General features: G+C 47.9%; 1 protein-coding gene across 1 annotated transcript in view; it reads right to left on the bottom strand.

Annotated features, from left to right (window-relative positions):
- Window positions 1-27,803, bottom strand: part of CHAT (choline O-acetyltransferase) — a 52,699-nt gene that overhangs the window by 13,273 nt on the left and 11,623 nt on the right. Inside the window, 4 exon segments of the mRNA XM_032171447.2 lie at window positions 2,540-2,668; window positions 3,560-3,660; window positions 6,837-7,006; window positions 25,862-26,039. Coding sequence (XP_032027338.1) covers window positions 2,540-2,668; window positions 3,560-3,660; window positions 6,837-7,006; window positions 25,862-26,039 — 578 coding nt within the window.

Below are 27,803 nucleotides of genomic sequence, written 5' to 3'. Positions count from 1 at the left end.
CAAAACAGTATGCATGCACCATGGGGTTTCCCCGGGCTTCTTGAGCCTGGTCTGTGTCCTAGCGTTCTGGAAGGTGAGGACGTAGTCCCTGCCCTCCAGGAGTGCACTGAGGTGTCATAGACATGCCTTGACCTATGAAAGTGTCAGAAGACAAACCAGGCCAGGACTACTATGACCCAAGGTGAGCTCAGCTGAGTGGGGTGTTGGCCCTGCTCTGGAGAGTGGGTGGGGAGGTGGGCCTGGCTGTGTTAGTGAGGCAGGGACTCACCGTGACACAGGTGACATGCCCGGGATTTTGTAATTCACTGTCAGAGTAACAGAAACATTTTCCGAGTCTGCACTGAGACTCTGGAGCACTGGCTGGCCCCCATATTGAACAATCTTCTCCTCCATCAGGAGTCTGGGGTCCGGACTGACTGCCCACTGGAGCAGTGTCTGGCAAGGTCTATGCGCCTCCCCACCAGAGAGCGCATAGCTTGAGTGTGCACCCCGAGCCCACACACACACCTTCCGTCGGGACTCCATGCTCCCTGCCTGCCTCTCCTTAAAGTATTCCTCCTGCTCACAGCAGCTCAGCTCTCGGTGGGGCCAGGTGCTGGGAACACAGGGGGACTTGGAGGAAACCCAGTTCCCATGAGTACTTGCCCCTCAGACCTACCTGTTGACAGACTCCTGGGACAGACTGAGCTCACTATCACCACAGCCACCTGGAAACCTCTCCCCAAAGCTGTGCCCACTCGGGCCTCACCCCTTTGTATGGGCCCCTCAGGACCCCCAGGGAGGAGCTTCCTGCTTCCCCATCCATGGGACTCTCCTGGCTCTCCTCAGCCTCCAGAGGGTGGAGCTGGGGGCCTTGGGGAACGTGGGATCTGCTTAGGTCCCTGGAAGTGAGTGGACTTCTTCACCCACTGAGGGCTCAGCAGCCCACCAGCTCACTGCCCTGGCCCCTGACTTAGCTCCTGAACAACGCTGCAAAGCTGAGATGGGATCACCACTTTATAGAACACCTGAGGCCCCTCCATGCCCACTGAAGCCAGGCACCCTCTCCGGCAGCTACCAGTGGAGGGGTCCTTCCCGCTCTTCAGCTTCCCAGCCTGGCCACACTCTGTCCTGCTCACATGTGCCCTTCCCACAGCCTCCTCGGGGGCGTCCCCATACGCCCTGCACAGAACCCTCCAGTGGCTCCTTACCATTGGCAGGGCAGGCTCTAGGCCCATAACAGAGGGACAGTGACACTGGTCACAGTGTGGCCCAACTTCCTTTTTGTGGCCCAGCTCTGGCCATTCTCTCACTTGCTGGTCTCCAAACCAGCCTTCATCGTTATGAACTTGTTTTTTTTTTTTTTTTTTGAGACGGAGTCTTTCTCTGTCCCCCAGGCTGGAGTGCAGTGGCGGGATCTCGACTCACTGCAAGCTCCGCCTCCCGGGTTCACGCCATTCTCCTGCCTCAGCCTCCCAATTAGCTGGGACTACAGGTGCCTGCCAACATGTCCGGCTAATTTTTTGTATTTTTAGTAGAGACGGGGTTTCACCGTGTTAGCCAGGATGGTCTCGATCTCCTGACCTCGTGATCCGCCCGCATCAGCCTCCCAAAGTGCTGGGATTACAGGCTTGAGCCACCGTGCCCGGCCCATCATTATGAACTTGTACAAGCTTGAAGAAGCTACCTTTCTGCCTCTTCCCCATCTGCTTGCACCATGAACTCCTAGCCATCCTTCAAGGCCCATCTCTGCAAGGCCCTCCCTCATAGTCCTGACAGAGTTCAGCTTCTATATCTTTGTGGGTTCAGGTCAGCATGGCTGTTTTTGCTTTTGGCATTAATCTTACTGTGTCACACGTTTTGGCCTGGGAGTCTACTTATTCCACTCAAATATGGAGTGCAGGTCCCATGGTATTTAACTTTCTGTGTTCTCAGAGCCTTACTAGAGGCCTGGTGCACACTAGAGCTCTGTACATGTGTGATGAATGAATGAGCAAACCAGTGAATGAATGCATTCGTGCTTGCTTACTGAATGGGAGAATCAACAGCTACAGTGCAGACATGGTTGCCAGGATGCGGCTGCCACCACTGCTCACTGCTGCCCCAGGCCCTCCTGCCTGGGTCCCGTTAGGGCCTGAACGGCCCCCTCCCCTTGGGGAAAAAGGCCCCCTTGTCAAGTTGCAGTGTAAATTCAAGCAAATTGAAATAGCTTGAATTCAAATGACCTATTCAAACCAGTTGTTTATTACTCCCCCTCAAAGCAGGGGATGATTTCCTGGCCTTGACTCTGCTCAGTCAGGTGAAACTGAAGAAAAAAAAAAAAATAGCCCTGCGTTTGCATTTTATGGAAATGATGGATACTTCAGCAAGGTTATTTCCCCAGAGTTATATCTCTCCTTTAGTTTGACTATATTTCCATGAGGGATGGGGAGGAGGTGGAGCCCAAGGGGAGGCAGAGGAGCTGGGGTCTTCGGAAACTTCCAGGGAGCCTTGGGAGCTAGTAGGCAGGGGCAGGGTGGTCCCTAGGGGAACCCTGAAAGGAGACTTAGGTTGTCCTTACCGTTGAAGTTTTTCTGCCGAGGAGGCTAAGTGGCCTTGAATTTCCGGGGAGCATTTCCACCGCAGCCTCCGGGGGGCGGGGAGCTCACTGACGGAGTCTGCTCGGATCAGCTTCCTCCTGCTCTGTGTCCTGTGGGCACAGAGGCAACTTCCTGAGGCTCTGCGGCCAGAGAGCTGTGGGAGGCATCTCTTCTTTGCTCTCTGCAATCATCTTAGCTGTCAGTGTTTGCGGCCACGGAGTTTCAAGGGGTACGAGCTGCCCCTGAACCACTGTGCAGATGAATAAACTGAAGCTCAGAGAGGCCACCAAAATCATTAAGTGGCAGGGCTGGGGTTCCATCCAGTTCCGCCTGACTCCAAAACCCATTATTTCTTTTCATTGTTTTCCTATTAGACCATGTTACACCCTTACAGAAGACTTGGAGAGAAATTTAAGAGCAAGCTGTGTTGTTCTCTTCTGCAAGGTTTGTGCCTACTAGGCTTGGTTTAGGTTTCAGTGACCCTGAGTTTCGTGGAAGAAATTGAAGACTTGGATGCAGGGAGAAGATTCTAGGAGAGAATGGGTAAAATTGGGAATGGAGGAAGGAACACCGTGTGTTTAAGGCACAGAGGAGCCCTGCTGGGAAGCTAAGGAAGCAACCTTGGGATTTGGAAGCAGTGAGACTCAGAGAACTCCCCCTGTGCTGGGGCGGCCGTGGGCCTGGCCCTGGCCCTGACTCAGGATAAGCGATAGGTATTGATGTAGGCTTCCCCTCTCTCAAGGCAGAGGTTCCTGAGAATTCCTTGCCACGCTTCTCCCTGACTGCCGTAAATCTGCTGCCTCCTATCCATGGCCCGTGAAGCACATGATGTCTCATACAAAGCTGGGTTTCAAATTCATCGTGTGTGTGTGTGTGTGTGTGTGTGTGCACATTTTTTTCAAATTCATTTCTTGCTAAGACACTTTCCAGATTGACACAGCCCCCAGCGGCCACCCACATTTTTTTCGACCCAGCATGGCAGCCCTGGGCTCCAGACTCACATGTGCTTGAGCAGATGCTCAGTGCACTGCACCAGGACGATGCCATCGAATGGGGAGTGTTCGCACACCACGCCGCAGGTGCCGTCTCGACCCACCACAAACTGCAACAGGAAAGAAGGAGTGGGCGATCATGGGAGAGTCAGCATCGCAAGGCAGCCCCTTGGCCCCAGGTTAGGCCCCTGGCTTCTCAGGGCACCTCTTCTCCAGGGACACCAGAGCACATTATTTCCTGAAGAGAACACTGCACATGATTGCAGTGGCCTGAGAATATGAGAATCCAAGACTGCTCTGCACTCGCAACCTCTTTCCCATAAAAGCTGTGGGCAGTGAAGGTGGAGCCCCAAGTTCCCTGAGCAGTCCAGGGATTCCTGAGGAGCTCATCCCGAGTCTGCTCAGCTGCCCTTGGGGCATGGGCGAGGCCCTTCAGCCCTGTTTCCCATCATAGCTCACATCACAGGCACCATCCTGTAGTGCTTTATGTGACTATTCGTCTGATGGGCCCTGTTTGTTTTGACCACCACTGATTTTATTCCCAGGATATACACCAGTGTCCACCCCATCGTATGTGCTCAATAATTGTGTGGAATGAGCGACAGTGAAAAATAACTGTCTGTTTTGGGTGGTAAGCAGATTCCTAGGGAGAAATAAAATATCCCTTGACAGGAGTGAAGGAAGGATGAAGTGGAGGAAAGATGAAGTGAAGGAAGGATATACAGAAGATGCTCCACTAGTTGCCACCTGGGCTTTGAGTCAGAGACCCACATGAAGTTTTGCAGCCATGAGAGCTTTAACGAGACATGTCAACTCTTTGGACTTCAGTTTACTGTCCTTGAACACAGACCTGGTAAGGCCCAGCTCATGGATTGAGAAGCAGATTGGAGAGGAGGTGTATGAAGGATTCATAGGAGCTGTAGAGATTACTTATGACTTTTTTTGTGACTTTACAAAGACTCTATTTAGCTGACTTGAGAAAGGAACATACCTAGTGTACAAAAATACTGGGAGAAAATAATGAGAAGGACCAAATTTGGTTCTTTTTTGTTTTTTTAAGCATCCTTATCTGTGAGAGCTTTATTTTGAAGTATTGGTAGGTGAAATGATTTACTTTAACATGATTCAGCAGTAAAGAAATAATAAATAATCTGGAGGGAATAAATGAATCAAGGTTGGCAATATGTACATGCTACTTTTGAATATGCTTGAAAATGTCCACGATAAAAGTTAAAATATCCAGAGCTTTTGCTGTCTTTATCAAAATATTCTTTCCTCTAGAAGTCCTGTGGCTTCCTTTCCATAGGGAGAAGCAGAAAGATGAAGGATTAAATGCAGAGAATAATAATAATGACTTCTTGTCATTATTATTATTATTTTAAATGAGGAAGTTAATTGTCTCTTCCAACAGCACACACTCATTATGACTTGTTTACCTATGTAAATGAATTTATTTTCATAATTTATAATTAAATTTTACAATAGAAAACTTATATCAGGAAATATTTTAAACATCTAGCAGAAAATTTAGGATTTTTAAGTTTTAGAAATTTAGTTTCAAGTTTTATGTTCTATCACGTTACTTTCTTTCTTTTTTTTTTTCATTTTATTTAAAGTGTAATGCAAATAAAGCAGGCTGCCTGGTAGCCCACCACACCCAAGAGATACTCATTCTTCATCCCTAAACAAACAAAACAAGCAAACCTTTGGAGTTTTACTGAAGTCTCTTCCAGGGCACCATACCATTCCACATGTCTCGAGATGCCTCTTTCCTGGGTCTCCTCCCAATCTCTTGCCTTGTGTGCCAGAGGCTGGATCTTTACTCCCATTCTACAAAGAAACTCACTTCCCACAGAGCTTCTCCCCAAACTCACCCTTTGCAGGCCCTCCCCTCCCACCCCCAGTGTCCCCTGCCTTGCTGTCCTGAGACCAGTTCTCCATCATCTTGAATTCAGGTCCATGAAGCCCTGATGGCTTCTCCGGTTCACCTGATAATCTACCCTGCTGATGAAAAGAACCTGGAGGTCAGCATAGACTAACCCATGAGAGGTGGTAGAGAGGGCTGAACCCACCCCAACATTAGTACTTATCTGTGCCTGTCACTAAAAGGAAGGAAGGAAGGAAGGAAGGAAGGAAGGAAGGAAGGAAGGAAGGAGGGAGGGAGGGAGGGAAGGAAGGAAGGAAGGAAGGAAGGAAGGAAGGAAGGAAGAAAGGAAAGCGGTGTCTTTTAAAAACTGCTACCAAGGCTGAGTTCCAGATTCTGTGCATGTATTATATCGGTTCACCCCCACAGCTGCTCCATGAAAGATGATAAGCCATTAGCACCACTGTGGAGGTTAAAACAGCTGGCCCAGCAGCCGAAGAGCGCATCAGAAATAACAGAATCAATATGCAAACCAATAAAAAGGAAAACCTGCAGAATGTAGGGACAGAGAGAAAGGAAAATGAGGTGTTGTCTAGATATGCTTCTCAATGTGAGCTTTGCTAACCCAAAGTAGAGAGATGTTTTGTTTTTGCCTGCTGTTTTATACTATATGGCATATAATATAAAAGTGTAGTGACTTTAAAATAAACAAGACTAGGTTCAGGATTGGCATGTTGGGGGAATAAAAGGAGGATGGCAGAATGGGAATGAATGGTTTGACCTTGACTTCATCCCATCTGCATGGGTATTTTTCTGTAGGCCAAAGTAAATTTCTTGCTTCTAGGCTGATGTCATGTAAATGAACGTATATGAATTATTTTATCTCATCTTACAGTCTTTCTTCCATGGAGATGCTGGGCTGTTCTACTTCTCAGGGATTGAGGGAGGTATGTTGAAATCGCCAGGCCACAGGGGTGGACATCCAAAAAGCTGACAGCTCTGGGCATCAGACATTATTATTTCAGAATGCATTAAGGATTTGTTCAGTGGGGCTGTTGTACTCTGCTACTCCTGGCACACCCCCCACCTCACAGGTGTGACGGGTGATGGGAAATGGGCCCCAGGTCTGGCCCAGACCTTCCTGGCACAGGCTGCAGGAAGGTTAGGGAGTTTGAGTTAGGTTTGGCCACTGGCTCCTCAGAAGAGTTCTGGCTGGTCCAGAGATTGACATCAACAGCACATCTCAGACCCCTCCAGCTCTCCTGACCCCTGAGACCCAGCCTCTTAGGCAGCAGAAGCCAGTGAGTGTGCCTGCCAGACGCAAGCACGTGAGGGCCTGGGCACCGGGCTGTGCCCGCTTGCCTGCTCACTCTCTCACTGGGGGCATGGCTGTGCTCTTGCAGGGCCACCTGGATGGCTTACCTGCAGGGACTTGTCATACCAGCGATTGGCCCCGTTCTTGCTGTAGCCTCCTCCATGAAGGAGCTGGAGTGCCCTGTGGGTGTCGCTGAGCTCCACGCCTCCTGGCGCGTCCAGGCACACAAGGCAGATGCAGCGCTCAATCATGTCCAGCGAGTCCCGGTTGGTGGAGTCTGCAGGGGATGCAGGCACAGTCCTAGCACCTGTCCAGTTCCAGGCCAGGTTCTTCCCTCCTCAGAGCCCCACACAGGGCAGGGCAGCCCTGTCTTCTGGGATCACACCAAGACCCAGGTCTTGAGCCAGCCCTGACCCCCCGACCTTGCCCCACTGTGGGTGGGCAGTGAAGTCAGCCAGAGTGTCCTGAGCCTCTGTCCTACCCCAGGATCCCAGCTCATTCGCACGGTCCCTGCAGGAGCCCTGCTCTCCAGCTGCTACCAGCTTTCCTCCAGATGTGTGGGCTATTGGTCATGCATGCCAAGATGAAGTGGGATGCTTAGAGCCTCAGGTCAGCCCACATCCGTGGAGGGGCCCTTAATCCCCCACCCAACAGCACCCTCCACTTGGGCTCCTGTGAGCCACATCTGTGTGTAGGCATGCTTGTTTGTGCTGAACTATGACTTTCAGACATCTAAACTGCAATTTCAAAATTGTTGCAATTTCAAAATTAGGCAATTTCACATTAAAATCTGAAGGAAGTGTATTGCTCACCTCCCTGCCCCCAAGCTGTTGGTTCAGAGGCAGAGCTGCAGGTGGAAGGGCCAGGCTGCCCTGAACCCACATCTAGCTCGTAGGGGCAGTTTTGGACCCATGGATCCAAAGGAGCTCCAAGCCTGGCCCACAGCTGGCTTTTGTGTTAGCCTCTACCAATTCCCAGGCTCCTCTAGACATTCTCCTACAGTAAGCAGGTCTCAAAAGGGAATCCCCCTCCCTGGTGGCACTGGAAGAGTACAGACAAGGATGGCTCTTCAGGAGCGGGAGTCAGGCACAGAGGACATGACTTCACCAAAGACACATGCGTTCCTCCCAGAGAGGACCAGAAGCTGCCTTCCCTGGCAGTCTCCTCCACGGGGCACAGGGAGGTTCACCAAGCCCACCCGGCAGAACCTGTTGGGGGCCAAGCCTGCTCCCACTCCTGGCAGCCTCCTCCACAGGGCACAGGGAGGTTCACCAAGCCCACCTGGCAGAACCTGTTGGGGGCCAGGCCTGCTCCCGCTGCATGTTCCCATTTCTTCCAAACAGGAGTCTATTGTGCTGACGATGCTCTCTCCACTGCTCGGTACTGGGTGTGGGAGTACACAGCCTGCCTCTTGGTTTAAAGTTCACCGAAAGTTAAAAAGTCCACCCAAAGTTTAACATTTTGGTTTAAAATTCCAAGGAGTCACTTCAAGACCCAATGGTGAGGGCTGCATATCACTAGGAGAGCCTGACCTTGGGGCTGGATGCTGGGACAAGATGAGGCACCCAGGGCAGGGGTGAGAGTGCTCTGTGTGTGGGAACATGGGTGTGTGGCATTTGCACGCAAAGGTGCATTACATGGCAGAGACTCCTAGTTGCACACCACATGTCCTTTCTTTCCTTGCTCGTAGAACCCCTGGTTTTTAGCTTGGTACATGGATAACCAACTAGAGCTACACTTCCCAGCCTCCCTTACAGCTAGGGGTAACCAGGTGTCTAAATTCTATGAGCAAGATCTCAAAAAAACTACACCACAGCTTCTGGGGAACCTCCTCAAAGATAACTAGCATGTGCTCTTTGTCCTGCTTCCCACCTTCCTCCATCCTGCTGCCTGGATCACAGATATGATGGTGGGAGCTCTCGCCTGTGTTTTGCCTTCCTTGGGCATGTGGACAGCTCCCCTTCCCAGGGTGGTCAGTAAATCTTTAAGACCATCCCCTAGGTCTTCTCAATGCCTGCTGTGTACACAGATGCTAACTGCACTGGTCTTCGCTTTGCCCAGGTGAATTCTCCAAGTTTACAAGGAGTGTCCACAGATGCCCTTGCCTGAAAGGAGTCTCCAGACCCCATGCATCCCCTTTCTCTCACTTTTTGCAAATTCTGGGGAAGGAGATGTTTCCCACAGCAGACCTTCTACTCTGGGAAGCCAGCCTAGCCTTGGGACATCCTCTTTTCTCTCCTGTTGAGGATGAGGCTTTGGGAGCCCTGTGCTTTCAGAACCCCTCCTGGTCCCTATGAGGGCAGGATGCCTCCTCACTCTCTGCACGGCCTCTTGGGCTTCCCTGCCTCAGTCTGATCAGCATCAAGGATCGGGCCATGCCCTGAGGATCTAAGCACAAATGAGAGCCAGCCCAGGCCCTGGGGAAACTCCTCTTCCTGTAAGCTCCTTAAGCGGGTGCAGTCACCACATCACCCTCTTAGAACCAGTTTCAGGTTCTAAGCTGTTTCAGCTTCTGCCGCCCATAAGGGAGAATCCAAGTTTCTAAACATGGCACCGCGGGCTCCATGGCTCACTTTTGCTGCCCTTCAAGGCCACCTCCTTCCCACCCTAGATCCCTGCATGGACCTCACAGACAACCTCCTGCCCCTCCCTGATCCTGTGGACATCCCATTGCCTCATCATCATGCAGGCTGTGCCCAGGACAAGGCCCTTCTCCACCTCTGTCTATGAAAGCCCTCCCTGAGCTCCCTCATCCTCTGGCAGTGCCAGCCCTGCCCTGGAGGACTCCTGACACACAGAGCACGTGGCCTCCACAGCTTGCTCAGTGCAGATGTGGAATTGCACTCTTGTCAGGCCGCCTCGCACAGCACCTGAGCCCAGAGGTGCCCCCCCAACCCCTGCCTACCATCCCCTGCTGCACAGCACATGACCTCACTGCCATTCCCAGACCACCGTGCTTTGGACAGTTAGCACTTGCAGCCCCTGGACCCTTGGTCTGGTCCTCTCCCCCATATCAGCACTCACTGAGGGTGGGGCCTGGGCTTCCTGAACAAGGCAAGCATAGTCCATGCTGGGTAATGGACTTTAGTGTGCTTCCCTTGGCCTGGGCAAGGCAGGCTGGGATCTGTGGACCCAGTTCAGACAGGGGGCCAGGAGGTGCCCAGCTGGCTAATGGGAAAGGGAAAGGCCATGTCCTTATGAAAGGCAAAACCCAACTACTTTTGAGGCTTTGAGCTTGATGAGTTGATGGGAGAGTCTGGGTAGGGTGAGGCTGGGACAAGGTAGGGCTTCTTCCCCCCTGCAAGGCTCCCTGCTCTGCCCTTCTCCCCTCCTTAGGCATCCCTGCTGATGGCCATGTTGCTCAGACCTGCACTATGTGCTGTGCTAGCGGTCCCTGCAGGCTCTTAGGCTAGCCAGTGCCTTCAGAGCCCTGGGGAGGCCTTGGCTAGGTCTGGGTCAGGTTCAGATCAGCAAAGAAGAAGGGAGAGGCATGGCAGGAGGTGTATAATAGTGCAGGGTGGTGGGTGGGGGGTGGGACAGTGGTTTGGATGGCCAGAGAACGGATCCCCAGGCTTATAAGCAGAGCTTGTGAGTGATCGGCTTGACCTCCAGCTTATGGGTGAGGGCATGCAGGATTTAGGTGGGGCTGGAAGAACATAATGATCTGATGCTATTAGCTAACCTTTGTTGAGCACCTACTATGTGCCAAGTATCAATCTAAACATGCATATTGATGCATATAAGATAGGTGTCATTGTCATGCCTCATTTACAGGTCAGGAGCAGAGAAACCAAATATCTTGGCCTTACGCCATTTACAAGGTTTCTCTTGTAAACAAGGATGATAATAATCATCCACTAAGTGGAGGGAGCTGGGTTTGATCACAGGCATCCAACCCCAGTGCTCAGGTTCATCAACAAGGGCTATGAATGCCCAGCTCCGTCATGTGACTTCAGCCAGCAACAACAGGGAGTACTGAAGGATCATGGAAGAGCTCAGTGTGGTCAGAGCAGAGTCTAGGATACCTGGCAGCTTGGGAAGGGCACGGGCCTGGAGGCCAGCCAAGCCGGGGCCATGGGCAGCTTGAATGCTATACACCTCATCCCTGTTGGCCATACCTCAGGGTGAACTCTGAGAGCTCTGGCTTGGTAGCTGCCTTCACCAACGGCTCCTTAAAAACAGCCCCAAAGCCAGTGTGGAGTGGGCAGACTGCAGCTCCTGAGGCAGCCCACAGCATGCCCGGTCAGTCAGGAGGCTGGGAGCAGGCCTTGATGCAGGCTCAAGGCAGGAGAGTGGAGGCCTGGCACACTCCTTTTCAACTGGGCAATGCAAGGCTGGCAGCAGGAAAGAATGGCTCCCTGGGCATCACTGCCCTCATCACCTCCAGGCAGGGGAGACGGATTTTGAGGAGGCACTGAGGGCTTGCCATCACGTGCAGGCTCTGCAGGGCCCAGGAGCCAAGCACTGCCCAACAGGAACCAGGTCTTGGCTCATTAGACAGGGTAAAATGGGAGCAGGACAACAGAGCGGGAAGCCAGGTGGCCTTGCAAATGAACTCCCTGCATATAAGTAGCTGATCAGTCAAATGCTGACAAGTTTATCGTGTAAGGCAGAAAATGAACACTACACCCAAGCTCATCCACCATGACTGTGGCCCAAATATAATGGAAACACGGGACAGCAGGCTGAAGGCACACGGCGGGAGCCGTTTGTCTTGTGGCATCCTCATCGAGCACATCGAGGCTCCTTTAAAGTGGCGAATCAATCTTCCTCAAGGAGCCCTGCTTAATAGTGAGAGGTGGGGATTGAGTAATAGGAGGAGCCTGCTCTGACACTCACGCCCAAGGAGGGAGCTGACAGCTTTGGTAGTGTGGAAATTCCAGAGGCCAGGAGGCCTCGGGGAGCCCTGAGGCTGGCAGTAGAGGTTGGAAGCTTACAGGCTGAGACTCTGGTGAACACAGACAAAATAGCACCTGGTACCTCTCTCTGTGCAGGGCTGCAAGACTCAGGAGATGTTCTTTAATGTGCAGTACTGTGCACAAGTACCCCCGGACATATACCACCCTCTTTGGGACACTTGCCTTTGCTTGCTCTGATCTATTCCCTGAGAAGTTAGCACAAGTCAGATTTCTATGCCATGCCCATCCCCCTTCTCACCGTCCAGGAGATGGATGAACTGGGCTCTTTCTCAGGGGCTTAGACCTTCTTAACCTTTCCCAATCCTATCTGAGCATCTTTCCTCCCCAGATGAAGGAGAACTTTTTTCTTTTGGGAGGTAAATTTGCCATTGCACATCTCATATTCTTCCCAACTCTCTGGCCTAGGGGGTGATCTTTATGCTGTCAGTCCTCAGAGACTATGAGAATTTAAACAAAAGTATTTCTCACTCTTGCAAAACAGAACTGCTTTGACTTGAGTTACATCAGGCACCTTTAAAGAGCTCTGGATGGAGGGTCTTCCGATTCCAGGAACATATACTTTTCCCCATTCCTCCCGCTAAAAACTTGGACATTTTATTCAAAGCAAAAGTAAGAAGACTCTGAAAGATGGAGAGAGGAAGGCAGACCAGCTAGGGACCTCAGGACCCAAGGAACATCATAGCAGCAGATTCTCTGGCTATTATGGACTGAATTGTGTACCCGGAAAAGTCATATGTTGAAGCTTCAGCTCTCAGTGTGACTCTGTTTGGAGAGAGGGCCTTTACAGAGATAATTAAAGTTAAATAAGGTCTTAATCCAATAGAACTGGTGTCCTCATAAGAAGAGGAAGAGATACCAAGCATGTGTGCACAGAGAGAAGGCCATGTGAGGACACAGTGAGAAGGTGGCTTGTAGATGCCTACCCTGTGACACCTTCATCTTGGACTTCCAGCCTCCAAAACTGTGAGAAACAAATGTCTGTTTTTTAAGCCACCACTCTGTGGTATTGTTATGCCAGCTCTACAAACTAATCCACTGTGGGGTTTTTTTGTTTTGTTTTGTTTTTTACCTAAAATATCTAACCTGCAGTTGAAGAACCCAGCAACATAAAAACACAAGTGGGTATAGTTAAAAACAAACAAACAAACAAACAAACAAACAAAACAATTAACAAAAGCCTGCTCTCTCTAGTCAAAGGATCAGAATAGCAAGACATAAAACTTTTAGGTAATAACCGTTCTACTTCAGCCAAACACCACAGAGAAAAACCATGTCATCCCTCTCTCCCCCAGCACCCTCACCAGCAAAGGACAAGTGGAGAGCCCAGACGTCTACCATCACCAGTCAGTAATGAGGCATCTCAGCTTCTGGGGGTATCAGAGAAGGCACAGTCTCAGATGGAAGCTGGGACTTCCATCTCCATTGGGCAATAACCAGCCCTCCATCCTTTTCCCCACACAGCATTAATAGAGATCATGTAGGGAGCTTGAACTTCCACCCCCCAACCCTGCAGTAATAAGGAGTCCCCTCCCCCAGGGTGTCAACAGAGACCCAGTGAAGAGCCTGTGCTTCCACCTCCACCTCGTTATAACCTCCCCCATTCTCTTGCTGGACCAGTGTCAGAGGAAGCCAGCTAAAACAAGCTTAAATAAGATCCCAAGTCTCATAACACAGTATATCCAAGTTTCAACAGAAAATCACTCATTCTACCAAGAACTAGGAAAATCTCAGTTTGAACACGGGAGGCAGAGGCTGCATTGAGCCGAGATCACACCACTGCACTCCAGCCTGGGCAACAGAGTGAGACTCCATCTCACATAAATAAATAAATAAATAAATAAATAAATAAATAAATAAATAAAAATTAAAATAAAATAAATAAAAAGCAGTAATCATAAAAAAGCCTCAACAAGCAATTTTAACATATTTGAAACAAATGAAAAAAAAAGGAAGTCTCCACAAAGAAACAAATTCTCAGCAAGAAAATAAAAGATAAGAAGAACCAAATAGAAACGTTAGGACTGCATAGTGGAATAACCAATATAAAAAGCGCAGTGGATGGACTCAACAGCAGAACCTAGGGAGCAGAGAAAAGAATCAGTGAACTTGAAGACGGAATAACACTGATTAGACTGGGGGAAAATGAACAGAGTCTAAGGCACCTTTGAGACAAAAGGTGATGTTTATGTCACCAAATTCCCAGGAGAGGAGAAAGAGGGCAGAGCAGAAAGGACTTAGAGAAATAATAGCTAACACATCCCCAAATTTGGCAAAGGACACACATCTAAAGATTCAGGAAGATAAGTTAACCCCAAACATGATAAATTCAAAGAAGTATACACCAAAACATATCATAGTCAAACTTTTGAAAACCAAAGACAAAGGAAAAATCTTGAAAGCAGCAAGAGAGAAATGATATACATATATACACGTATCTATACATAGACACACACACACCCATATGTGTGTGTGTGCGTGTATATATATATATTCTATAGGAGAAAAGCAACCAGGACAATAGCAGATTTTTTTTCTTATCAGAAACCAGGAAGACCAGAAGGAATTGCCATAATATTTTGTAAGTGCTGAAAAAAAAGGAACTATCAATCCAGAATTCTGTATCAAGAAAAAATATCCTTCAGAAATGAAGAAGGGGAAATAAAAACATTTTCATATGAAGAAAACTAAGAGAATTTATGCCAAGCAGACATATCCTGAAAGAATGGATAAATAAAGTGTTTTTTTGTTTGTTTGTTTTTGTTTTTGTTTTTTTGAGATGGAGTCTTGCTCTGTCGCCCAAGCTGGAGAATACAGTGGCCCAATCTTGGCTCACTGCAACCTCTGCCTCTCGGGTTCAAGCAATTCTCTGCCTCAGCCTCCTGAGTAGCTGGGATTACAGGCGCCTGCCACCACGCTTGGCTAATTTTTGTATTATTAGTAGAGACAGGGTTTGTCTCTACTTGGCCAGGCTGGTCTTGAACTCCTGACCTCATGATCCCCCCACCTCAGCCTCCCACAGCGCTGGGATTACAGGCGTGAGCCACCACAGCTTGTCCCTAAGAAAGTTTTTTTAAAAGAAAGGAAATGATAAAAAGAGAAACACTGGAACATCAAGAAGAAAGAAAGAACAATAGAAAGGGTAAATATCTGAGTAAATAAATTCATTTTCTTTCTCCTTTCAAGTCTTCTAAACTATGTCTCAGTGTTGAAGCAAAAATCATAAAATTGCCTGATGTGGTTCTAAATGTATATAGAGATAATATTTAAGACAAGTGTATTATAAACAAAGGAGAATAAAAGGTGGCAAGCTTTGTACACTTCACTAGAACTGGTAACATTTCAACACTAATAAACTGTGATAAGTTATGTATATACAAGGTAATACCTACAGAAACTGTTAGAAAAAGCTATACAAACAGATAATACTAAAAAAGTTACAGGTAAATCAAAATTGAATTCTAAAAAATGTTCAAGTAACCCACATGAAGGCAAGAAAAAGAGAACAATAATTGAAAAACAGAAAATAAAAATTAAAATGTCAGAGTTAAGCCCTAACGCATCGATAATTATGTAAAGTGTAAATGTTCTAAATACACCAATTAGAAGACAGAGATTGATGGAATATATTACAAAACATTACCCAGCTATATGCTGTCTACAAGAAATGCACATCAAATATAACGATATAGATTGGTTATAAGTAAAAGGAAGGAAAAATATATAGCATGCAAACATTAATCAAAAGAAAGCAGAAAAAGCTATCTTAATGTCAGGTAAAGTACAGTTTAGAGCAAAGAAAATTTACCAGAGACATAGAAGGGCATTATATAAAAGTAAAGGATAAATCCTCCAAGAAGACATGGCAACCCTAAATGCATCTGTACCAAGCATACTATAAAATATGTTAAACTCTGACAGAACTGAAAGGAGAAATAGCCAAATCCGCAATTGTACTTGGAGACTGTAACACCGCTCTGAACAGTTGTTAAAACAACTAGACAGAAATTCAGCAAGGATATAGAAGAAATCAACAATATCATCAATCATTCTCTTCAAATACCCATAGGAAATATGCCAAGATAGACTATACCCAGGACAATAAAACAACACTCAACAAATTGAAAAGAATTAAAGTCATTCAAAATGTGTTATCTGACCACAGTAGAATTAAAGTAGAAATCAGTAACAGAAAAATAACATCAAAAGTTCCAAACATTTGGAAACTAAGCAACATACTTCTAAACAATTAAGGGGTCAAAGAGGGAGTCTGTATTAGTCTGTTTTCACACTGCTATAAAGAACTGCCTGAGACTGGGTAATTTATGAATAAAAAGGTTTGATTTACAGTTTCACGTGGCTAGGGAGGCATCAGGAAATTTACAATCATGGCGGAATGAGAAGGGGAAGCAAGGACCTTCTTCCCATGGCAGCAGGAGAGACAGAGAACAAGGGGGGAACTGCCAAGCACTTTTAAACCATCAGATCTCCTGGGACCTCACTGACTGTCATGAGAACAGCATGGGGGAAACTGCTCCCATGATCCAATCACCTCTCACCGGGTCCCTCCCTTGACATGTGGGGATTACAATTTGAGATGAGATTTGGGTGGAGACTTAGAGACAAACCATATCAGAGTTTTAAGGGAAATTTAAAACATACACTGAAATGAATGAAAACTAAAATACACCATATGAAAATTTGTGAGATACAGCTAAAGTATTGATGAGAGGGAAATTTATAGCATTAAATGCTTACATTAGAAAAGTCTTAAATCAATAATTTCTTACCTGAAGAACCTAGAAAAAGAAGAGCAGAAAAAAACCCAAAGCAAGCAAGATGAAGGAAATAATAAAGAGCAGAAATCAATACAATTGAAAACAGGAAAAAAATCAACAAAAAGAAAAGTAGTTATTTTAAAAGATCAATCAAATTTATAGAGAGACTGACAAAAAAAAAGAGAGAAAGACACAACCACCGATATCAGGAACGAAACAGGATATCACTACAGACCCTGCAGACATCAAAAGTATAATAAGAGGATACTATGGACTATTCTATACACATAAATCTGACAACTTACATGAAATGGACCAATCCCTTGAAAAGTATAAACTACCACAATGGATTGAATATTATGATTATTTGAATAGCCCTACAATTATTAACCCGTTTATGCTGGAGGTTGCAAAATTTTTTTTTGTGAAAAATCAGACTTTGGTGATGACCTTAAGCATAATAACATAATAACATAATAACATAAATAACTCCTACAAGCTTAGCATTCTAATAATGGAACACTAGGCATAAATGAGTTAAGGATATTGAATTAGCAACATTAAAACTCCCTGAAAAGAAATCTTCGGGCCCAAATAATTTCACTGACAAATTCTACCAAACATTTAAGGAAGAATTGATACCACATATATACAATCTCTTTCAGAAAATATAAGAGGAGGGAACATTTCCCAATTTATTTTACGAATCTGGCATCCTGATACCAAAAGAAGATAAATACAGTACAACAAACAAAAAACCAAACCAACTATATACCAGTGGCCCTCACAAATATAGATGGAAAAAATACTGAACTACATATTAGCAAGTAGAATTAAGCAATATATGAAGAGAATTATAAACCATGACCAACTGGGGCTCATTTCAGGGATGCAAGACTGGCTCAGTATCTGAAAATCAATCAATGTAATCCACCACATTAACAGACTAAAGAAAAAAATAACATGATTATATTAATTGATACAGTAAAAACATTTGACAAAATTGAACATCCATTCATGATAAAATCTCGTATTGAACTAGTACCAGAAGGGAACTTCCTTGACTTGATAAAGAACGTCTACAAAAAGCTTATAGCTAACATCATATTTAAAGGTGAAAGACTATAATTGAGTTTTGTATGTTAATCTTTTATATTGCAACCTTGCTGAATTCATTTATTCTAGGAGTTTTTGGAGTTGTAGATTTGCTACTATTTCCTACATACATAATCATGTCATGAAAACAGGGATCATTTAATTTTTTTCTTTCTGATCTGTATCCCTTTTATTCCCTTTTCTTGCCTTAATGCACTGGCCAGAACTCCAATACTGTGTTAAACAGAGTGGTAAGAGTAGGTATCCTGTTATTCTTGATCTTAGGGGGAAAGCATTCAGTCTTTCACCTTTAAATAATATGTTAGCTTTAAGCTTTTTGTAGATGTTCCATATCAGGTCGAGGAAGTTCCCTTCTGGTCCTAGTTCTCTAAGAGATTTTATCATGAATGGATGTTGAATTTTGCCAAATGCTTTTACTGTATTGATTAATATAATCATGTTATTTTTTTCTTTAGTCTGTGGCGGATTACATTGTCTTCACACCTATGAAAATGGTTAAAATAAAAAATAGTGACAACACCAAATGCTGGCAAAGATGCATAGAAACTGGATTATACATATATTGCTGACAGGAATGTAAAATGGTACAGTCACTCTGGAAAAAATTTTAGCAGTTTCTTAAAAAAACTAAACATACAACTATGGTGTGACCTAGAAATTTCGTTCCCGGGCATTTTCTTCCAGTAAGTGAAAACATAGGTTCACACAAAAAACTGTACACAAACGTTCATAGTAGCTTTATTTTTAATAGCTCAAAACTGGAAACAACCCGGATGTCCTTTGATAGGTAAATGATGAAAGAAACTGATACCTAGCACCATGGAATATCACTCAGCAATAAAAAGGAAAGAACTGTTGATACATGCAACAATTTGGATAAATCTCCATCCAGAGAATTATGCTGTTTGAAAAAAGCCAGTCCCTGCATCATACATGCTATATGATTTTATGTATATAATATTCCTGAAGCAATAAAATTATTGAAATAGAGAACAGATTTGTGGTTGCCCAGGAGTTAAGAAGGGGGTGAGGTGGTTGTGGTTATAAAAGGGCAGCATGAGGGATCCTGGTGGTGATGGAATGTTCCGTATCTTGTCTGTATCAATGTCAGTATCCTGGTTGTGATATTGTACTATAGTTTTGGAAAATGATACCATTGGGGGAAGGTGGGTACACATGAGATCTCTGTATTACTTCTTACAACTGGATGTTAATCTACAGTTATCCCAAAATAAGTACAATTTAATTTAAAAAAAGAACTTAAGAACCAAGAAGTGCTCTTTCTTCTGGGTTCTAACCACTCTTCCCACAAAGGCAGAGGATATAAAGAGCTGTCAGGCTTCCAGAACTGGGGGAAAGGATGGTGGGAGAGAAAGGCAGGAGATACAAAAACAAAAACAAAACAAAACAAAACAAAAAAAACACCTCCCAGCTATCTTGTACCCCAAACACTACTGTGCTGCACATAAAATGGAAAACGAGGGCCAGAGAGATGGTGATCAGGGAGAAGGTAAAGAGAGGAGTCCAGTGTGTGTGCACACAGAGAGAGTGGTACGTGGAGGGCCCAGGGAAAGCAATATGCCCCGCAGAGTTCATAGGGATTAGGATTCCATGCAAAGAGCAAAGCAGCCTGAGGGCCCACGGGCCCCTGCCTCTGACCACAAGGACAGTACTCATGTTCAAGTTCACCAGATTTTTCCAGAGGGTTTGTGGGCATTGGGCAAAGCATCCCCAGGGTGATCCCCAAATCTAATAAGAGCTACCATTTAGCCAACACCCTCTGTGTGCCAGGCGCCAGGCCATCTGCTTTACCGCCCATCCCCTTGGTCCTGCCCACAGGGCAGACTGCTATCTTCATATAGACTAGGAAGCCCAGGCCCCAGGAGACAGCAGCCATGGTAGGTCAAGTGCAGGCCTCTTGCCCTGGACCACTTGCCTTTCCTGCCTGGATGCGCTTGTCCCTAATGGCCTTCATTCTTCTATTGAAGGAGGGAGGCATTGGCCCAGCCCCTTCCCAGAGCAAGAGAATCACATTCAGTCTTGAGAGCTCGGGAGGTATTTCTGGGCCAATTAAATCAGAGAGGCTGTTAGTGCTAATGCGTAATTGGTTTTAAAATCAGCAGACATGCCTAGCTCTGGATGACAATACGTAAATAGCAAAATGCCCCCATCCTGAGTGGTTCTTGTAAACCATGACCATGGCCTTCTGCAGCTGTAGCCGCCTTCTGTCAGTTCCCTCCTTGCAAGCAGTGGCTCAGCTCTAATTGACTGTCGGGGATAAATATTTACGGGACTGTGTAAACGAAAAGCATCTGCCTCTGAGGTCTGGTCACAGGCTCTTCACAGCAGCACCCAGGAAAGCCAGAGGGCTGGGGGCTCTCCAAGCTGGCCATCCTTTTCCTACAAATTGACAAGTGCTGTAGTCTCCCAGACTCGGGGCTGAATGTCTAATTAAATTTCCAGACCAGGATAACGGGTTGGCTCCTCCTGGGTTCAGGAAGGCCACAGCTTCGAGGTGGTGGGGAGGGAGGTCCTAATAGGGTGCGCAGGCTCCCTCTGAGGCCCGAAGCCTGTCTTCAGAATCCCACCCGGCCTCCCTGGCACTGCAGATCTCAGGCTGGCTAGGCAGATGCTTCCTTCCAGTGTCAGACCCTGCTTCGCCACTGGCCACCCCTAAAGGAGACAGACACAGCCTCTTCCTCGATTCAGTGGGAATGAAATCCCACCTCACAGGTGTAACGAAAGACAGAAGGTGCCCAGGAAAGAGCAAGCCAGAGGGGGACCTGGATGCTCTGCTAATATCCGAGTAAGCAGGTCCCAGCCTGGGCTGCACATGAAAACACCAGAGTGCTATAAAAATAGATTCCTTGGCCCCCCTCTGGAAAATCACTGGGGCCCAGGAATCTGTTTTATTTTGTTTTATTAAGGAATGCTCTAGACAATCCTGATGTCATCATCCAACACCAGTCTGCAATCAGGGCTGAGTCACACTGGCCTCAGCACACCTGGCCTTAGCCTCAAGTTCCTCTGTGGACGTGGCCTCCCAGCCCCTCAGGACTCTGTCTGAATTGCTGCTTTGGTTTAGCCTGTGTATCCTGGTGCTTTGGGCCCCCAGAGGACACTGGCAGTGGCCTGCAGATGATCAGGCCGCCTTCGTTGATGTCAGTGCACACACTCCTGCACCGTGTCTGAGCCCATGTCTGTGCCGGAGCTGAGGGGTGCGGCAGCCAGCCCTGCTCCCCTGCGCCTGGGCTGTGCCATCCTGGCAGTCCCTGGAACCCTGTGGGCCTCATGCCCTCAGTGTCGTGGCAGAGGGTCAGGCTAAGCAGCCTGGGGCTCACAGGAGGGAGTCATCCTGGTTGGGGGCAGGGCGGAGGCTCAAGGGCAGTGTCTTCAAGGACAGAGGTTGATAGAATGGAGGGTCGGGGTGGACAAGCCCCTACCCCAGGCCTCAGCTGAGCACATGAGAATCTGGGGAAGTGTTTCGTCTGAGCTCAGGCTCCTTGGTCTAGACCTCCACCAGGCTGAGAGGAGCTCAGCTTGGCCAAGGCCCCCTGCCAGCAAGCGCTTGTCTGGACTCTGTGCCCGTGAGCACTGTCCCTGTACCCAGGCTCCAGGAAGTGGGGGCAGGATCTTAGGGCTTCAGCTGAGAGAGTTGGGAGCTATGCTCCCCTAAAATAGCTCAACCCATTCCGTGGAGTTAATCAGGATACTGCTGTGGGTCAGAAAGCACCTCAGCCCCAACAGCCACACTAGGCAACCACCCTGGGGGCTCCCTGGCTCCCCCATCACCCCACTCCCCAGGCCACGTGTCCCCTACGTGCATGCAGTCTTCACACTTCTCCTTTCCTCCTTCTGGAGCCCTTCGTGCCTGTCTCAGATGGGCCATTCTCCTGTATGGCTAAACTCTTCTGTAGGTGTCCCGCCCAGCTTTGCCTCAACTGCAGTGTGGCACTTCCCGAGGGGCTGCCTCCCTGAGGTGCCCGCTCCCCTTCCACCCTCTCAAGCATGCTGTTTTCCTTCACACTCATGCACCCCAGGGCCAGGTGGGGTGGACAGCTTCCTTCTCCCTGTTCCTGCTTCTAAACAACTCCCCCTCCCTCATCCCACTTTGCTTTGGAGCTGGAGCTGTTAGGTTTTACACCCCCCATCACCATCATCCGCCTTGTTTCTGTGCTGCGCCAATATCTTCCAAGGTCCCCATCATGAATATCTGGGCTCTCAGTTCACCTGCTTCCCCCATGCTACTGGAATCATCGTTATGGTAATATGAGCATCCATGTGGATGCCCAGCCTCCATCCTCCTCTCCCAACTTCTCCATCTCCACACCTTTGACAGTCTCACCCCTGCACCCATGGCCAATATCACATCTGGGAACTTCTCTGTACCAGGAGCCCACCACCTCTAAAGTCTCGGTTTCAAGCATCCCACACTCTGACCACATTCCTGGCTTTCTAATTCACATCCTCTGATACCCACTGAACACATCTCATGTCACTGAGATGGCCAAACCCCTCGGCCCTGCTATGCTCTCACCATCTGTCATTTACCCTGTCTGTCACTTCATTCCTCTTATGGGCCAAATTGTGTCATTCCAAAATTCCTGTGTTGAAGTCCTAACTCCCAGAAGCTCAGACTGTAACTGTATTTGGAGATGGGACCTTGAAAGAGACAATTAAGTTAAGGCCATTTGGGTGACGCCTAATCCCATATAACTGGTCACCTTATAAGAAGAGATTAGGATGCAGATACGCACAGAGGCAAGACCACATGAAGACACAGGGAGAAGGTGGCATCCACAAGCCAAGGAGAGAGGTGTCAGGAGAAACCCACCTGCTAAACTGTAAGATAGCAAGTGTCTGTTGTTGAAGCCTCCCAGTCTGTCGTACTTTGTTATGGCTGCCTGAGCAGACTTGAACCTGCCTAAGCAGACTTGAACACACTTCCTTACTCAGCTCAGATTCCAGCATGACCATTCTCTGCCACACCTTCACCGTCCCTACCAGTTACACTCACCAACTCTGGCTGAACCTGAGGAGCTGAGCATTGGTGGGGAAGATCACATAACAATGTTAATTAGCCTCTCCTAAAATATATCACTTTGAACCTTCATATATGAGCTCAACACAGTCCATAAATCTTATCAAGTTTTTCAAGTCTTCTTTCCCACTTTCCAGGAGGCTATTTCACACAGTTGATTTCATCTTCAACATCCACCTCCCCGCCTCTTATCTCAAGGTTGTGACCTGAGACCAGGAGGTACCAGCTTGGAGCCTCTGCATGCTCCTACCTCTGCAGCCTCAGGCCCAAGCTTTCCACTTCACCTTGTACCAACCAAAGGCCTCTTATTTTCTGAGTTCTATCTCCTTTTGCCTTTGCAAGAATTCCACCCCTCCATTTATCTCCTGTCTCTTCATCAATTTCTTTTACTAAATTCTTTCCATACGTTTGTCTCTCCTCCTAAAAACACCTCCCTTGATCCTCATCCTCTTTCAGCAACTCCCTCATTTTTCTGCTCCTTTTAGTATCAAAATGTCTGAAAAAAGTCAACCATACTCACTGGTTCAAATCACTGACTGCCTCATTGACAATTTCTTTCTGCTGTTGGATCACTTCTGTCAGTGTGCAAGCATTTGTTCTCCTGCTACTCCAGTCTGACTCTCAGTAAGCCCAGTGACAACTTCAGGGTTGCCAAGCTGGGTCTCCTGTGTCCTGTTCCTCCTCGAGCTCTCCACAGCATTCCATGTGGCTGGCCGCTCCCTCTGTCTTGAATCTTTGTGACTCTTCTGGCTTTCCTTTACTTCATGGGCTGCTCTTTCTCAATCCCCTTTGCATCTTTCTCCACCTGACCTCCAGGCCCCCTGTTCTTCTGTTTCTAGATTATCTCACCCAGGTCCATGACTTTAAGGATCATTTATGTGCTGATGGCCCTCAAATTTATAGCTCTGTACTGACTTCTCCCTTGGGCTCCAAACACATATATCAAGCTTGACGTCTCCACCCAGACGACCTCGAACCCAACATGTGTGGCAATGATTTCTCCATCCCGTACCCACTCCCTGACCCTGTTTCCCATCTTACTAAATGGCACCAACATCCACTCACGGCTCGGATAAAAAGCCCAGGAATTGTTCTCGCTTCCAATGGCCTTGACCCCACTGGTCTCTCCATCTTCATTCTCAACGCTGGCCCAAGCTGCCATACTCTTTCACTGGGAAACTGAAATCATTTTGTAAATGGTCTCTCTGTTTCTGTTCCATAGGCAGGGCTGCTCTGGGGAGGGGGGGATCTGTGAAGGATCAGTTTCTTGTTGTGTAGATGACACAGTTGGCACTAACTGGATTAATCGGATTACCCAAGGGGAGGCGCGTGCATCCCCTCCTTTCTGTCGCATTTCCCTCAGAAACAGCACTTCCATTCAGAAAGCCAGATCAAGTGCCATTAACAAATCAATTCTGATCCGCAGCCCAAGCGCTCAGACCTCGGGGCAATCCAGCCAGCCCTGAAGGGCGTGTCTTGGGCCTGGCCTGCTAATAAAGTAGAAACTATGCTGGAGGCAGAGGCGATTATTTTGATGCCTGTCTCTGTCCCTGAAGGGGAGAAGAGTGGGATTTGATTACACCATCGTCTCCTGAGGGAATTAACTCACTGCAGAATGCTAAGTTATTAATTCTCCAGCAGGAGGTTAGGTCCAGGAGGGCAGTCAGCTTTCACACCCCTCTTTGGCTCCTGCAGCCCCCTATTTAGGACAGCATTCAGGAGGTGCCCAATAATTGGATGAAAGAATAATTAATTGGTAAGTCGGGGAATAAGTCTGGGGCCTGGCCTTTTTAATCACCCTTCACTCTTTTATTTAATAAATGTAACTGGGCCCAGACTGTGTTTCTCAGAAATTAAACCAAACAGACAAGGCCCCTGTCCTTCTGACCTTATAGGCAGTGGGTGGGAGGTGGGGGGAAAGGCAGATAATCAGCATTTATCAAACAAATGCAAAGGTGTCCTCAGAGATTGAGCAACAGAGTCAAGGTAAGAGAATGGGCCACAGTGACACGGTGTGCAGGAAGGATGCCCAAGGCGGGCCTGAGGCCGGACACGTGGGCTGAGCTCTGCATGGAGCAAGGAGCCAGCTGGATCTGGGGGAAGACCCTTCTCGAGAGAGACCAGAAAATGCAAGTGGCTGTTGTCAGAAAAAATAGTCCCAGTACATCTGGCTCAGGCCACCTTCGCCGGGCGGCTGCTCTCCTCCTCACCCTGGGGGTAAGGTGGGTGTGTCCCTGCTGGGCCGAGGGCTTTGCCCAGGATTGGTCTGCCTGCCTGGGTACCATCCTTCCCTCCAGCCTTTCTCACTCATGGCATGGGGCTTTGTTCCATTCCCACCTCTTCTAACAGAGCCTTTCACAATCCCACTCGGAAGGGCTCCCTCCCCTCTCTGAAGTCCTGGAGCACGTTTTTGACGCCTGTCTGAAGTGGGTCAGCACTGCATGCACCTGGATGTGAGTCTCCTCCCCATGCCCTCTCTTCCCGTTCCCATCACGGGGCTGCTCTTGGGTAGAGGCCTCAACTCCTTTGTCTCCCATACTCCCCGGGCCGAGCCCAGGGTCCTCAGTAACAGATGTGGAGAGTCTGAATAGATTGCCTGGCCCAGTAAAATTCTGAGGGGGCAAATAAAGAGTGACAGAAGTCTTGCTTCTCATTCTAGCATCTCAAACATGGGCAAGGAAGGAGGGCATTCCATCATCTCCTGGAATAGGACCAGCTTTGGATCTGAAAGTAGTTTCCAGGAGGGTGATGAAAAATTTTCAAGAATATTCCTGGCTTTCTTATGGGAATGCTTGGAGACTTTCATAAGAACAGTGCCACAAGATAAGGGACAGCTTGAAGATGAAGAGTCCCAGGATGGAGAGATCAGGTGAAAGAGGTGGTGAACCACTTTCCCGGAGGCAGGCTCCATCCCACATCCCCATTCAACGACTCCCCCAGCCACTCTCAGTGAGCACCGCCCACCAGGAAAACACACCTGCTCACTTGCAGCCAGCCTTCCTCCAGCTAACTCCCCCGCCCCGCCCAATATTCCCAGACATCCCCAATTCCAGCACTAGTTAGTCCCACCAAGAAAGCCAGATACTGTCAGATGGAACACGAGGGCACAAAAGGTGGCTTCGGTGGCAAGGCACCATGGCTGGCCGCAGGGCATGCTCTGGGCCCTAAGCTCCCGCACTATGGCTGATGGGGATGAGGCCCTGGCCCAACCCTGGAGGAGGGAAAGCTGATGGGCACGAGCATGAGATGGGCATGGAGATGTGCTGGGCACTGCGGCTGACCTTTCACGAGGACCGTCCTGGCCTCGGCCCACTCGCTCCTCCCGTCAGACGTCAGCAGGCCAATTGGAGGCAAACGCTCGTCCTCGTTGGAAGCCATTTTGACTATCTTTCTCAACTGAGTGAACAGATCCCCCTCACTGAGACGGCGGAAATTAATGACAACATCCAAGACAAAGAACTGTGGGGTAAACAGGTCAAACACGTCACTTGTTGGGTGGCCAGGCCTTCACTCAGCCTTCACACGTGAGCTTGGGACAGGGATGCTCAGGCCTAAGGTTCCCAAGGTGTTTGGTGGTTCTAGTCTCAGTTTAGGGACGAAGCCAAGGCTGGACTGTGCTGGATTCCATGCTGCCCCCAATCAAAGAAGGCAACATTAAACTTAGCCAAAAGAAAATGTGCTTTTATGGTTCACGGAATCCATTATGTTTGTGGGGAATGGAATATAAATTGGCACAGCTACTGTTGGAGAGCAGTGTCTACCAAAACTAAAAATGTGCATACCTATGACTAAGCAATTGCACTTATAAATGCATATTTTAGCCTGAGGCTTAGAGAAACATACCCGTGTATACCGGAAGACACGAGGAATGTGCCTCTCGGCCTTGTTTGCAACAGCAAAATTGTAGCAAGAGCCTCACTGCTCTCCAGAAGGGGAATGGCTAAGTGAAATGTGGTGTATATGTCTGGGGCATGTCTACCCAGCCATTGAAAAGAGTGAATTAGCAATAGATAGAGCCACAGTAATGGGTCTTAAACACACTGGTGAGTGGAGGAAAAAAGCAAGCTGGCAATCATATGCAAAGGAAGATTAAAATGGAAAACCAACACACACCATGCGTGCATGTGCACCTACACGTGTGCGTGCGTGTGCACCCTTTACATGTGTACCTACGTGTGCTTTGTATGTCAGCCCTGTGGTTCTGTCATTTTGTAGCTTTGAAGGCTAGAGCCTTGGGCTTTGTGAAGGGTCTATTCCTAGACCCAGGTCAAGATACCCTTTTCAGCTGATTGATATGAGTACCTTGTTTTCCCTTCCCCTCCAACACCCTAGCAGTGTCTGCATGGCCTGGTCTAGTGCAGGGGCCCAGAGCATGTCTGGAAGAGGTGGTTACGGTGGCCTGTGGGAGCTGGAAATACTTGGCTTGACTTTTGAATGAAGATGGGGAAACATCCTTGGTCTATGGCCAAGGTGTCAGGTGGGCTGTGAGAGCTCCTAGATGGCCTTCAAATCTAGGAACAGAGGTCACAGCTTCCCTCAGATGTCAGGGCTCCACAGTGCTCCCAACTTACTAAAAATGTGAGGTGAGCCCAAGATCACATTGTAGAGCAAGTACCAGGGGAGTCCCTGGGATTGTTGCCAAACTTGCGTTTTAGCAAAGCAAAAACAAAAACAAAACTGTTTGTCAGAGGAAATATTTATGTGAAGCTCAATATATGGAATACATAGTGCAGTGGGCACAAGGAAGAGGTCAGGAGCCCTCATCCTTAGCCTGTCCCCCAGGACCCATGGGTCCTTGTTGGCTCTGTGGAACCCAGTCTGAGGACCTGAGCTGCAGGGGGTAGACCGTGACCTTGGGGCACTGGCCAGACCTAGGAGTCCTTCCCACTCTTGGACAGACCACTTAACTTGTCTGAGTCTCATGTCCTCAACTGTCACATGGAGATCCTAAGGCCCCCTCTGCAGGGTCACTGTGAGGATTAAGTGGGATGAATGCATGTTAAGTGCTGAGCCCACAGGCTGGCACATGAAAAGGTCCTATTTGTCAGTCTGTAACACTGTCTGTGTGTGGTCTCCAGAAAGGCCAGAGCCTGGGTGACTGCATGGAAAAGAACAGATGTACAGGTAGAGGGTCTCAATCATGACCCTCGGTGCATCAGGGCTGAAGTGAGAGTCCAGTGAGGATATTCTCAAACTGATGGCTCTCAGTCTTAGAAACCAACT

This window comes from Hylobates moloch, unplaced genomic scaffold, assembly GCF_009828535.3.
Source record: "Hylobates moloch isolate HMO894 unplaced genomic scaffold, HMol_V3 SCAFFOLD_3, whole genome shotgun sequence".
In the NCBI taxonomy this organism is placed as follows: Eukaryota; Metazoa; Chordata; class Mammalia; order Primates; family Hylobatidae; genus Hylobates; species Hylobates moloch.
The sequence above is the reverse complement of the archived record's forward strand: the minus strand, read 5'-3'. Positions and strand labels throughout refer to the sequence as shown.